General features: G+C 40.9%; 1 protein-coding gene across 8 annotated transcripts in view; it reads left to right on the top strand.

Annotated features, from left to right (window-relative positions):
* mical2a (microtubule associated monooxygenase, calponin and LIM domain containing 2a) overlaps positions 1-14,203 on the top strand; it is a 38,391-nt gene extending 24,188 nt beyond the window's left edge. For 2 of the 8 annotated variants that reach the window (XM_065952947.1, XM_065952946.1), the window contains exons 18-22: positions 5-265; positions 1,662-1,769; positions 3,436-3,616; positions 3,699-3,775; positions 3,856-5,687. In XM_065952947.1, coding sequence (XP_065809019.1) covers positions 5-265; positions 1,662-1,769; positions 3,436-3,616; positions 3,699-3,775; positions 3,856-4,260 — 1,032 coding nt within the window. In that variant the 3' untranslated portion in view covers positions 4,261-5,687. Of the gene's footprint in view, positions 1-4; positions 266-1,661; positions 1,770-3,435; positions 3,617-3,698; positions 3,776-3,855; positions 5,688-5,724; positions 5,774-6,862; positions 7,409-12,295 lie in introns of those variants that run through there. The other 6 variants (XM_065952951.1, XM_065952949.1, XM_065952950.1 and 3 more) reach the window with 6 other exon arrangements.
* Positions 14,204-14,757: the final 554 nt, after the last annotated feature.

Raw genomic sequence — 14,757 nt, 5'->3', positions numbered from 1 at the left:
ACAGTTTGAAGTCAGTATCAGAAAAGCAGCACAACACTTAATCCACCTGCCTCCAAAGACCCTGCCCAAACCCCAGCTCCAGCTCCAGCATCAATTTTCTGTAGTGAAGCTCAGACATGTTGATCAAACACACGCTGAGACGAAGCCCCCGCCTGAGCCTGAGTGTGCAGACCCCCCTGAGTCTCGTCCCTCCTGCCAGTCGGCCATCAATTTCATGTCAAGAGTCTTGCAGCGACTCAGGGAGGTGGATGAGCACATCTCTGAGGTGATCTCTATCTCCAGCTTCAAATCTTGAACTTCTGATGTCTTCCCTGTCTACTGTCTTTTAAACCCCTGTCTTTTTGTTTGCATGCTCTGATCCCCAAAAAGAACACAGAGTAAATGTTGATGATATGTTATGCCTTGATTATACATTTAGGCTTGAGTAATGTGTAGTCAGGCGAAGAAGTCAGCCTCTAAATTATCCATCCTGACAAAAATGGCAAAAGCAGGTCTGCAGACCTGGCACTGAATGAGACACAGGAGATCATTTACCAGTCTGAGACTGAGTCTGAGTCTTGTGGAGCAGGTACACCTCTTCTGATTTCAGACCTGTCAACAACCTGCATGCAATGGCTTAACGAGTGAAGAAGAGGGAAACTGAGCGTTTATAGTTGAGACAGTTAATGTGGTCGAGATAATACACTTTTAAATACATATTCAAGTATTTTCCATTATTCTGAAATACAGAGGATAGACGATGCAAACTCTCACACTCTCACATTCTGTGTTGGCATCATCATAATCTGTGCAACATTTTCCCCTCGAAATTTAACATTAATATTTTTTTATATTACGCACCTGCATTTTAAAGACAGAAATATTGTCTGTCTTGGAGCTCAGTTAAATGTTTTATGTTGCTTTCAGTGCTCTCCAAGTGTTGACTGCCAGACTTTGTTTGTGCCTTTTATTAAATGATGATTAATGGCACTATTTGATGATGAAGGCTAACAGTGTTTGTAGTTATTATAAAAGTATCATCAGAGCATTTTGGCAAAACATCTGTTGCACCATCTGCCACATTTGTTTAATCCATATGCCTACATGCTGAAGCCGGTGTTTGTTAAATTGAGTGCAGTATTGTTCGTTTACTCTAGAATAGCAGAGTCAGTTACTTACAGTGGCTTTCTTCATTATTACTCTGTCCTCCCCTGTATTTGATTTGATTTTTAAACTAATCTAAATATAATATAATTATCCTTTTCATTGACATACTTTAAAAAATATTTTGACTCACTCTCGAGTTTAAATGACTGGATACAAACTTTGATTTATGTAGAGCTGACTGACTTCTCTGCCAGGTCTGGATGGCTGCCTCACTTTTTCTGTTCCACTGCTGTATGAGTAACCACATCAAGTGGGGTGTGAAATTATTGTAATAAAGAAACCTTCACTTCACACAGAGATGCAATTGTTCTCCTACAGACAATTACACTGAGCTGTCAAGTCCTTCTCAGTAGCTGTGTGGAACAGAAAGGTCTTTCATCTTAAAAGTCTATACCACTGATAAAATGGCTATTAGTCTACCCAGTCATGTTGTTTAGGGGAGAATGTGTGTCTTTGTCCTGAGGCGGTGAGCTGATTGCTTGTCTGGTATTCCTGTGCTCCGTGTCATCCTGCAGAAAAAAGCTCAGACACAACAATCTAGAGAGTTTCAAAGAAAGAGTATAAAGGAGAAAGCTGTTCACCTTAGTGAGATGTTCACAACAGACAGCCCAGCTGGACTCAAGGTGACTTTCTCCAGCTTGACCTGTGTGACTTGTGTTTTGCACCACCTGACCCTCACAGTGTGTTTATTGGCAGTTTGGATTTCCTTTTGAAGCATGCAGCAAGTTTTCTTTCTTGATTATTATTTCATACCCATGTTTTTATTTTATCCCAATCTTAACTTAAGTTATAACTGCATTACCACCACAGTCATTTACTCACCATGCACCATAATTGCTGTATAGTACAAAGGGGACCAAGAAATCAAACGCAGTCTCCTGATTACATTCTGGATGATGACATGTATTTTTTCTCTTTCATGTAGAAATTGGGAACCTTTCTCATTATGTCATCTACACATTTGCATTTTTTTCTTGTTAAATTTGCACACGTTCGCTCAGTGTGAGGAAAAAAGTTTTGTTTCATGTAATATTTCTTACATTCCATTGACTTCTTAAATGAATGAGAACATACTTTACTATTAGAAGCACAAGTTAGTATAACAATCATTATTCCAATTTAAACAGCGTCACAAACTATAACCTTTAAAATGACTACACTGATGAAAGCGCATCTGTCGAAAATGCTTCTACAAAAACGGGAAACTACAAAGTTAATCAAGATACTGTTGTATAACTAAGACTGTCTTAGTTTTTTGTGCTCTGGAAAAAATAGCAAAAGACTTTTTATGTACAAACTAGAACTGTTCTTTAAAAAGCTGTCATCTTAGCTCTAGCCTCACAGTGTCGTCATGTATCAACTTAATCATAATAGACAGATTTATGCAAAAGGCTGCCTCTGCTTCGCATGGGCGCTGCTTTGAACTGCTGTTTCTGCCCCTTGTGCTTTTAATCACCAGCAGTCGTCACAGAACAGAAGGGTGTGCTTTTGCGGTGGAACTCTGTGGGTTTCTCTGCTCCACCCATCCTAAACAGCTCAGACTCCACAGCCAGATGTTACAGCAAAACACTCACACTAGTTTTATACAAAGAAACAGCTCATGTTACACAATAAAACCATATCCATCTTTTTTTTTCCGTACCAATGAATTACCGTACATTTGATTCCCCAAGAGCTATCAGAAAACTATTCAAACACGATCAGCTGCCTCACTGAACCATGTGTGTTTATATATAACCATTTCATTATCCAATCTCCATAATTATCTTACCCACTCTCCTTAACTTTGTTTTTTCTCTCAATTGAATGTTGGTGAGCAGTGGCTGAGGATTCTAAGGCTGTACAGACTTTAAAGAAGAGACCCTGGTCACCCTCTCTGAAATCAATCAAAGACACAGAACCTTGAATAGAAATGAAACTGAACATTAAGACATTCAGGAAGTGACATTGAAAACAAAATATGTGGACATTGATACCTTGCTGGAAAAAGTTCATTAACACATCGGTTTGCTCCTCATCTTCTCACATGGTCGCTCTCACTGCATGTGATATCCACCACTCTGTGTACTGGGCATGAGAAACCTCCAAAAGTGATATTAGTGAATATCCTGAAAGGTTTCTAGTAAAGCGATTTAAACTTTACTCTGTGTCATCAGACCTCTTAAGTATTTAACATCCTAAGTGGTTTAAGAAAATCATTGAATTGAAACTCTAATGTAAAAGTTTCAGCTTCAGCAATCAAGTTGTGTGGCCCTTTTTAATCCCTCTTCCTGAACTCTGTTTTCGCAGGGCGGCTCAGTGCGAAGGGCGTTCCCCCCGTCAGGTGACAGGTGTCACTCATGCGAGAAGAGGGTTTATATGGTGGAGAAGGTCTGTGCAGAGGGGCTCTACTTCCACAGGGAGTGTTTCCGCTGTTCTACCTGCAGCTCTGCACTGAGACAGGGAGCACATGCCTTCGACTCTGAGCAGGGTTTGTATCATTTATTGCTGTTATTGTAGGAGGGTCAAAGTTCAGTGTTTACGTTGTCCTGACATTTGATTCAATCTTTCAGGGAAGTTGTACTGCCAACTTCACTTTGATCAACGCAACAACGGGACAAAGCTGCGAAGGAATTTATCGCAACGCTCTGTAAGAACTTCACATTTCTAACCATACCTTTCCTTTTGCTTATCTACAGTCAAATATCTAACATGTGTTTTCATCCTTAGATCCGTTATGAAGCTGGAGTTCCGGAGCGTTCTGATGCTGACAGACAGAGCACAGAATCCAGCAGCACACCAGACCTGCAGAGTGAATCTTCAGCAGGTACTTTCAGCTCGTTCATTAGGAAGCGTCTGAGCTGGCCCCTGAGTGTGACACGCACGGTGTGTGACGCCCCCTGGTATCTGTCCCGACGTGTGCGTAGTACAGCACAGGCCCTCACCACCCACCTGAGGGACAATGCCCAGGACTACACTTTTCTCTATGAGCTACTGAGCATGAGTTTGCCCCTGCTGCTTGTCTTACAGGAAGTACTGCTGCAGATGTACACAGAGGCTGTGCCCGATGGGCCAAGCTCTCTGCAGCCGGTACTGCTGTGGCTGCAGGAGCAGATAGGGCACAGGCTTATCTAGACACTCTGCAGACCCCAGCTGTTAATATCTGACCCTGAACAAGACTCCAAATGCCTTTTAAGTCAGTGGCCAAGGTGCACATCAGCAAGAATGTTCTTGCCTTATTATAATTTGTAGCTGTGCACATGCACCTTGTTATGTTTACCTGCATTTCCTGATGCAACTGTAGACAGATTCGCTTTAAGACACTGTACTACAGAGGGTTGGGAACATTTTAGAGAGAACGAAAGCTGCACCAAATAGTTTTGTAGTGGGTCTGATGTGGGTTAAAATAACTTAAAAGCTTTAACAAGTTAAAATGAAAAAAACAAACAAAAAAAAAAAACAGGCCAAAGTCAGTGCATTAAAGGACTTGAGACTGCTGAAACGTCAAATAATCATTGCTGTAAATCTCAAGCTTCGAAGTGTCCTGCAAAACAAATCCTGCAGTTACTTTAGTTTAACTCAGGCTATGACTGACTGACTTAATGCACTTTATTCTTTGAAAGATGCCAGGTCATCGGAGCAGACAGCTACCCCATGTTTTCTTTGTTAAAGCTGACCACCAGGCAGGTTTATGTTTGACTGCATATGTGCTTCTGCCATATGTTTTTATTTTATGGATGCTTGTTTGTGTGTTTTACACAAAAGTTAGCATATTCGCTTTATTAACTCTGACCTCTCGGTTTACTTTCATTATCAGTTTTTATAGATTTTTTTTTTGACAGATAATACCAAAGAATCTGAGTTTTTAATGCTGTGTTCTGCAGTTTCTTTTTTAGTGTTTAGTTTGACTTTGCTGCCATCTACTGTTGACTCAGAATAACCATGAAGGCAACATGAGATATCCTAAACCTCCCCCTTGTAACTCTACAGGAAGCGTATGTTTGAATCGATTGAATGTTAAAATCAAATGAGCTGTAGACGACGGGAGCTGGTGAGCATATGATGTGTTTGAATGTGCCGACCGCTCTTGCCTTCATTTAAATGTTGTTTAAAGATCAACTGCAAACCTCTTTACTGAAGCCTCACAGTTTCTTCTCTATCAGACACACTATCTAATGATGCTTCAGAGACACTTTAGAGTATTTCTAAATCTAATATTTGAAAGTTGTATTTGTTAAACTAATTCAGGCATTATTTTAAGTGTTTTACGGCATGAAATGCTAGATGTGCAACATGTTTGTCTTTTGTTATCGTGTGGCTAATATCTGATGTTGAATTACTGAATCTGCGTGTCTGGTTTACAGTGCACAAAAGGGTCGGAGCTTCAGTGTATTTAATATACCAAAGAGCTGTTTTCTTACACACTGACTGGACTTGTGTAACATTTATTTTTCCATGTCTGTATAACAAGGCGACAGACTGTAACTCGGTGCCAACACAAATGTTCTCTTCATAATGAATGTCAGTATTTGTTTTGTTTCCATAAACAATTTTTTACCTTTGCTGTCGTGTTGAAGTCTGTCTCTTCCTCTCTTCTAGCTGAAGCCTTTTACGAGGTGTGTGAGCCAGGAGAAATGACATTTTGAAGGTATGACCTGCATGGTCATGTGCTCCGGTCATAACTGTGCTGTATGGCGTTAGATCAGTCTCAATATTCACAAATGCACACAGAAGGATTCACAAATGTATTTCAATGCACACACAAATATCTTTCATTCTATATAAATGTAAAACAAAGCCACAAATATAAAAATAAGATTCACAAATGTATTTCTGATTCACACACAAATATTTATAGTTTTGTATATATGTAATAGAAATCCACAAATATATAATATACATGTATATTTAAAAAACACATTGTTACATTTATATACACATTTTTCAGTCTGCATTTACAAACTGTTTGACATTTGTGAACCTCACTGCATTTGTGTGTGGGACTTTTGAGACTCCCCTGCTGTGGTTAGATTCACAAATGCATTTTTTTCAGCAGGGAAATGTCTGTAGCCAATCAGATGTCTCCTTCCTATTCAGCCAATCACAGTAGCGTAGATTCAAGGGTATGATTTAATGTGATCCCTTTAGCGTTGCATCTGCGCATACAGCGATTAGCCTAGCTATCAGACAATGTGATTAAGTCATCTTTAATCTGACCAGCACAAATAGTCTCTTTGATTGTCGTACTATATATGGAAAGTTTATCGTAATTGACTGCGTGTCGTTGGTTTAACTGGTGTTGAATAAACTGGTGATATTCCGGATTCCAAAATATTCAGATTTCTATTACATATACAAAACTATAAATATTTGTGTAAATCCGAAATACATTTGTGAGTCTTATTTTTTTATTTGTGGATTTGTTTTACATTTATATAGAATGAAATATATTTGTGAATCCTTCTTTGTGCATGTGTGAATATTGAGACTGATCTAACTCCATAGTGCTGTCATACTGATAATAAATAATGGACACAGAGCGTCTCACATGGCTGAACAACAGTGCTGAAGAGATGTTCCTTTGAAGTGAGAATTAACTCGACTCATTACTAATTAACAGCTTCAGTGTTTGTCACTGATCCTTGAACTCTTTTTGGAATGAACAAATACCAACTAAACCGACTTCAAAATCAATAACTGCTGCCTAACATTTCCTCATTTATTTTATATTTATCAGGTTTGAATAATAAAGTGGAATGAAAGAAGATATGGAAGATATTCTATAAACAGGAGACCAAGGTCTTAATCCATTTTCTTTTAAATTAAAACATTTCTTTGTAAGCAAAGACTTTTTTTAAATCATTATCAGCAAAACTATCACTGCTGACAAACTCATCTGTCATCGTGTTAGTACACGTTTGTGGGCTTAGGTTTGTATCATAAAACATTCCTCAGCAGATGGAGATGGATCTACGACCCTGATAGAGACTCAATTATATATTATAAAATGAGCTGACCAACTCTGCAGAAGATTCAATTGTAAGATTCAACACATCGACTTTTTCAAAGGTCAGCTGTTGGTCAATGTTCAAATCACCAATGTTTACTTGAATCATGCATTCCTGAGAGCTGAAATCAGTGAAGTATTCAGATCTTAGCGATTACTTACTGAAACGGGTAAAGAACATATTTTCCACGCTGATGAAGGCCTAGTGCCAAAATGCGTCCATTGCTGTTGTTGTTGCTGCCTTACCCGGATTAAAGAAACTAAAAGGTAATTTTTGCGTGCTGACTTTTTGTCTCTTTCTAGTCTGATTGCTGTCACGCACCTTTTACTGTGTTTAACTGCAGTAGCAGTTCCTGTAGGAGCCAAGTTACATTCATACAAGTTAAATTAAATAAATAAGCAGTGTAATTTTGGGTTGAAAGTTAATCTTTTATTTTAGGAATTTAATTCTATAAGTTAAGTTATACAATGTGTTAAAAGTCAGCTCAAAGTATTTGATTTAATACATTTTCTGTAAAGTTAAAAGCAGTATGGTATACAAATTAAGTATTGCAGTGAGGTAGGTTACTGTCACTTTAAGAGAGAGCGAGCTCTGTAGTGCTGTGGGAGGGTTAGACTGGTTTCAGGCAGTTGAGGATCGCTTGGTTACATTGTAACCTTGGTTCTCTGAGTGAAGAGGTTGTCCCTTCACCAAACATATTTCCAATATGGGAATTGATTCCATTCAGGACATCTGAAATGGACAAAATCTTTTAAGACACACCACTCCTGTGGCTGCATGTGAGAGTATAAAAGGCCCATGTACACATGCTCCGGTGATTTACATTGATTGACACCATATCCGAGCGGCGTCTTTGTGAAGGGACAACCTCTTCACTCAAAGAACCAAGGTTACAATGTAATCAAGTGTTCTCTATCATATCAAGGTTGTCCCTTCACCAAACATATTTCCAATATGGGACCCTTTAAACTCCACGAGGAAACTGATGAGTAGACAAGAGCAGAACTGCCCTCAAGACACCCACTGGTCCCCAGCTCTGATATGTGAATGAAACGTCACCGCCATCAGAGTGCTTCCACTCATAAGTGAAAGAATAAAAACCCCTGTCACTGCCTAATGTGTGGGGGCCAGACGTGCCCCACACATGTCCAACCCCACCAGATGCAAGTGATTGAACATGAAGGAAAATCGGTGACCTGCCTATGGGCAGCCCACCTGACCAGGGTACAAGCCATCTGAAGTGATAATGTCATTATGATATAGCTGTGCTCAGCACTTGTTCCCCAAAGGAAGTGCCAGAGGCCACATCGAAGCTATAGAACCTGGTGAACAGAGTTAGGCGTGACCACGTTGCCGACGCAAAGACCGCAGTGAGAGTAGTGACCCGCCAGAAGGCCCAAGAGGTTTCTAATGGCCTGTGTGGAGTGCGCTCTTACTCTCCCCCCCTGGTGCCTCAGCACCCTCGATCGCCTGCTGTATCGTTTCCACAATCCAGGGGGCCAGTCATGACTTGGACACCGGCTCGCCCAGGCACTGGGGTTTAAAACGGAGAAACAGCTGATCTGGTTTCCTATGCGCCACTGTTCGCTGCAGGTAAAAACTAAGGGCTCTGACTAGGCACAGCCCAAGACATCTCTACCCTCCCTCCCCGTCATCCTGACGGAAAGGTCTGAGCTCCACTGCCTGGCTTTCTTAAGGAAATTACATGGCAAACATCACCGAAACAAGGTTGTTTACAGTGAAATGCCACACTGCGCTGTACCTTATCACTAGGTCCCAACGGGACTTGAACTCAGAGATTCAAAGTCCAGAGTGCTAACCACTTCACCATGGAACCAGTCTCTTCTTTTCCAGGTGAAGTCTGATATAGAAAGTCTTCGGCAGAAAGGCATGAAACAACAGCAGCTTGAATGTGCGGACAGAGCCTGAAGCTTACCCACTCTCCTGGCTGATGTTATCGCTATGAGGAATGCAACCCAGAGAGATAGCCACCTGAGACTCACTGACTCTAGGGGCTCAAATGGCTCTTTTTGCAATGCAACCAGCACACAACAGGCCCAACTAATCAGAGCCCCACAGAATGGAAGAGAATCCTGCTTGTCTGGGCAGAAGGACTCCTCAAAGCCAGAGTTCCCATGGCAATCCGTTCATCAGAGGGGATTGCTGAGAACCAAGAGATGGGGAACTAATTTCCCCATTATTTGGGAGGGGCCTCCAAAATCGGAGAAGCAGCTGACCATGGCAGATTCTCTGGACGAGATCAGATCTATGTCCCCCTTGCCCAAGGTACACCAGTGACCTTCAGCCTTCTAAAGGTGAAGTTTCCAGCCCTCAGGGAAAGGGCTCCCTGGCAACCTGATGACCACTGCTGAGTGTAGAAGGCCCAGTGCATGTACTGTACGTCTCAGCTGATATAAGCAGACAACTGTACTGGCAGTCCTGCCATTAACATACTGACCATTGAGACATTGGCGGAGCTGTTGGCAGTGAGAACAAGCCCCTGCCACAAGCCTCTTATGTGCCAAGTCAGGTTGACAAGGTCCCATTGATCCAATAGCCGATCAATAGCCCTTGTGGATAGCGACCCAGCCCTTTTAGTTATGGGTCTGTGAACACCTGCTGGTGATAGACCACTAGACTACTTGTCACTACTTCCAAGAGCATGCCCCACTCAGATGTTGGCTGCGTCTCGCCCCCATCAAAGGGCTTTGTGCAGCACCTCAGAACCAGCACCATGGTCTTGGGGGGGTGCAATATCCAGAGACCTTGTTGACCTGCCCTTCACACCACAGGTTAGTTCACACCCAGGGGTACAAGCCAGTATTCTTCAGCCCACAGGAAAATTCATGGTTCCCTGTAAGGGGAGGACTTCCAGTTTCAATATCAACATCCTCCTCAGCCTTCACTCCAAACGCCAGAGTTTGGGAAGAAAGGGCCTGGGGAAGAGGTATGTTTGCAAGTCTGTAGTCTGTATCCAACATGGATTCCACATGCTGACGATCATTCACAGCTTTGCCCTGAAGACTGGCAACGCTGTTGCTGTAGGTCTGCAAAATGACTGTACTGTAGGCAGCAGCCATGAGCCATGGATACGAACACCATCGGGTCTCTCCAAAGGCTAAACAAGCATCCCTGTAGCAGACCTGCCAGGGATGCTGACCGGGGCCCTCGAATGGGCTGTGGGGAGCCACCTTGAGCCCAGTAGGCAGCCTTAGAGGCCTCCGGTAGGGGGGCCAAGTCTCCCTGTCCAAGCTTGGACATGGACGTGGCATGTCCTTGTCCTTGTCTGCGTCCATTTTCTGCATGTATTGAACACTTATGTTGTTGGTGATTTCAATTGGAGAGAGATGGATGTCCGCCATAGCCGACATCGCCTGCGCCTGACTCACTGGCTGCAACCATGCACAACTAGTGTATTGTCAGACCAAGTGCGTTAGCTCGCGAACCGCGAGCAATACACCGGCTGGACTTATAACACTGTTTTGACACCACTGCATGCCGACATAGTCTAGGCACAGCTTCTACACAGAGCCCCGCCCCTGCCTACTACGTTTGCCATTGTGACGTAGCAACCCAGGAAATGCACTCACGCTGTCATGTTTGTAGCATTAGCAGCCTTTTAGCTACCCACCACTACTTATTCCCTCGTTTCCCCTGGGGGTTAAACGGCGAAATATTTATTTAGGTGTAAGGCACCCCACTTTCTTTTTTCTTGTTTCTTTCCGTCTTGAGCGGTGAGAGGCACCCGTCATGCCCGTCGACTCTTTTCGAGCCGGCTTCAACAACAGGTTACATACACCTTGGCTCTAGCAGATACCGGGAGACAGAGAAAGCTTCCACCAAATTGGTCGGTTTCCACAAACTCCTGTGCCCAACTGCGTTAGCGGAGCGGATCACGCAATACAGTTTTAAGGCACCCCATGCCGGTTTACCGCAGCAAAGAGAGGAAAACAACCCCAGCTAAGATGCTGAGGTCTTCCACTCCTTACCCAGAGAAGACAAAAAAAACAGCTATCCTGAGAGGGGCACGGACGCCAGCTCTCCTTCCTACCCAAGGTAAGCGGATACTATCTGCTGTATCTCTCTGTAACGTTGTCCTCTACGATTCTGCTCTCACGTCGCACGTTTCCTAAGTGGAAATCAATGAATCACTGGAGCATGCGTACATGGGCTTTTATATTCTCGCATGCAGCCACGGGAGTGGTGTGTCTTAAAGATTTTGTCCACGTCAGATGTCCTGAGTGGAATCAATTCCCATATTAGAAATATGTTTGGTGAAGGGACAACCTCGATACGATAGAGAACAATTAAGGACCGAGCCACATGGTTTCTTTACCGTAGTGTAGTTCATTGGTTAGGAGAACTTGACTTCGAATCATCCAGTAAGATTGTTTAACAAAACTGTGGATTAAAGAAATTGTTATTTACTTTGGAGTCCTGTGGAAGTTTTTTCCTCTTCAAGTGAACATACAAAAGTAAATCCAAGGCCATTTTGATCTGCAACCCACCACAGTTACAAAGAATATACCTCATGAATCATCTGTAGCCTGCTCCTCATCTCAGCTATCAAACTCTTCCACCTGTCCCTTTCTAACTTTAATTTCATAAACATATTTGTACATCTCTTGTAATAAAACCTGGTATGAGACTATATTATATTGTTTATCAACCTCTTAATGCTTGGGTTTTGAGTGTGTGTGTTGTTTTTACAACAGTGGCTCCCCTTTCCTTAAGGTATATTTAATTGTGCATATCAGCCAATCCCTGACATAGTCGTCCTTGTTATTGTAGGAAAATACTGTGGATGACACATCATCAGGGTCCTATACATTATGACAGAACTGATACACAAAAATCGACTTTATTTATATTCACCAGTTTTAAAGTCATACTACATCCAACATATCATAAACACTGTAAAATAAAAGCTAAACAGTTTCAATCATGTCATCAGTCTCTTTTTTTCTAATGTTGTAATTATTTTTTTTAATCTAGCTTCTTAGATGAACCAACACAGAGATACACAACACTTTTATAAAGAAGCTCTTTCAAATAATATCTGTCTTTAGGTCAAATCATGTCTGCTGCAGTATTTAGATTGAGCAGTGAAGAGTAGATTTCTTTATCTTTTGATTATTTGTTGCCTTTTCTATTCTATTCAGAAGCTGCCATACATGAGGTCTTACTTCACTCTGAAGACTGAGATTTAAAAAATGATTCTTCAAGTCATCTTTGTATATAATAGTTTTTGATTCATGCCACTTGGGAGTGTGTTAAGTTGGATTTTTTTTTGTGTGCTTTTGTATTGCTTTTTGATCACAAACTGTATGTTTCTCATCTCTGATGTTTTAGATAGTAATATTTATGTTTGATGTAATAGGTAAGTAATAGATCAAAACAACAATTTTTGAATAGCAACGTAAAAAGTACAACCTAATTCTGCATGAAACTAACTTCTGGCTGAAACCACGTATTCAATACAGTTTGTATGAAATGTTTCAAAAGGACAAAAATCTCAGAAAAAAATTAATCAGAAAAGGCATTTGCTTCTGAGTTTGACCTGCACGACTCTTCTTCTCAACTAAACTGAAAAGAACAAACAAACAACTAAACAAACAACTAAATCAAACCTTTTAGGCAATGTATCTGCATTCAGATGTTTTAAGACCCAGATGGTGTCTCCTTACAAATGTTCCTGGTGCTAAGGTCAACTAATATGGTTTGTTAGGCCGCTTTACCGTTTTAATGTCCATACAATGTTGTAGTCAGAGTGGATGAAGGAAAATATTTGTGCTTTCTGTGCTGCACAAGGTTCCTGTCTGATGAAGGCAATGTTTAGGTGTACAGACTACACACTACAGGATATTATAACACTGAGAGCCCGTTTAAAGGTATGAGATATTGGTGATTAGCTGATACATATTCTCAGATCGTTATCAGATAGTTAAGATAGTGACCTTGTTGACTCCAAGAAATCCATTATATTAAAGTGTTTATCTCCTGGTTCTGTTAATTAAACTCTCAAGTGGAGCGCCGATGACCTGGCGATTATGTTGCGCATCCCATTTACAGAGGCTTTAGTCCTCGTTGCAGCAGCTGTGGGTTCAAATCCAACCTCGGCCCTTTGATGCCATCCCCTACTCTTTCCTGCCAACTTTTATCCAGCATCTGTCCTATCCAATAAAGGCAAAAAATCCCACAAAAAGAACTTCAAAATAGAAATGCTCTCAATATCTAAAATATCAAAAAGACTCAGAATCAGATGGCAGCTGCAGCTTTTATGGCAGAGAAGAACTGCAAAATATCTCTATTTTAGGAATACAAATATTTGAGAGGTGGTTTTAGAAAACATTACATCATTTGATCTCTGTGAGACTGTCTTTAACATTTAAACTCATAGTTAACGTGAAGTTTTAAGTCTTATTTCTTTTTGTGCGCAGGAGAATAAGAGCCTTGCTGAGGTAGATCAGCAATCAAGTGTTTTTAGTGTTTCTCCTTTTGTATTTTAAGTTCTCTCCCAACGTGTCATGTCTTGTTTTACTTCTTTGTGTTTGTGTCCCGCCCTGTGTCCCTCGTTAGTCTCACCTGTGTCTGATTACCTCATGTAATTTAGGCTGTGTTCACACTGCAGGTCTTGATGCTCAATTCTGATTTTTCTGCCCAGATCTGTTTTTTTTTGTTTGGTTGTTCACATTGCTTTTTATGTATGGTCTGGGTCAGACTCCTTTGGGGATTCACATAATAAGGTGACCCTAATCTAATCTGAAGAGATCAGATTCCATGTGACTTGTGCTCTTAATACTGTCATAATAAAAAATCTGATCTGAGTCACAGGAGCAAAAAAAAATCAGAACCGGGTCATTATTGGCTGCATTGTGAATGCAGCCTTAACGTTCCTTTCCTTGTGACATTTTGTTTCGTCAAACACTTGGAAAAACCTTCTTGCCGTAGCTCCCCCATGGATCTTCCTGTGTTTGAACTCTTTTTTTTTTATTTTAAATTAAAATTTCCCTGAAATTGTAAAGTAGTGTTTAAATAAATATTTCTTGCACACTGCACCTGGATTCTCTTCCTTTGTAACAAAATGATCAATTCATGTTGGAAATGAATGTCTTCTTCCTTACTCTCTTCCTTACATCATTTATTGTCAGGTTTTTTGCAATATCAAATTTAGGTAAATTAATCAATAATAAAAAAGTCCCCTGGTGTCACTAATGAATGGTCTAACTTGATCATCACAATATCACAGGTGAGTCTACACACTGTAAGTTTTTCCATGAGCAGGAATATGATAACATGCCAATGTTCTGAGAGAGAAATTTAAAGGTGCTCACTTACAGTACTTAATGTAATCAATCTTTCTGTGGATATTATTGTCACCATAACAAACTGCTCTGTCGATTCAAAGTGAATCCATGACAAGATAGGAAGATATTTGTTAGTATTTCAAATATGAGTCATGAAGACAATAACGGTAATCAAGTGTTTCTCTCCAGACTTGTGGTGCAGCAACGTGAGGTACACCAGGCAGAATGGACTGCCACCTGTTTACTAACCTAACTTTAATTTTATTTTTTAACAAATGACCTTTTCTTAAGCTCAAGAATAGAAAACAAGCTATTTT

The sequence above is a fragment of the Labrus bergylta genome, chromosome 3 (genome assembly GCF_963930695.1).
Source record: "Labrus bergylta chromosome 3, fLabBer1.1, whole genome shotgun sequence".
Classification (NCBI taxonomy): Eukaryota; Metazoa; Chordata; class Actinopteri; order Labriformes; family Labridae; genus Labrus; species Labrus bergylta.
Note: the sequence above shows the minus strand (reverse complement) of the source record. Positions and strands in the feature narration are given on the sequence as shown.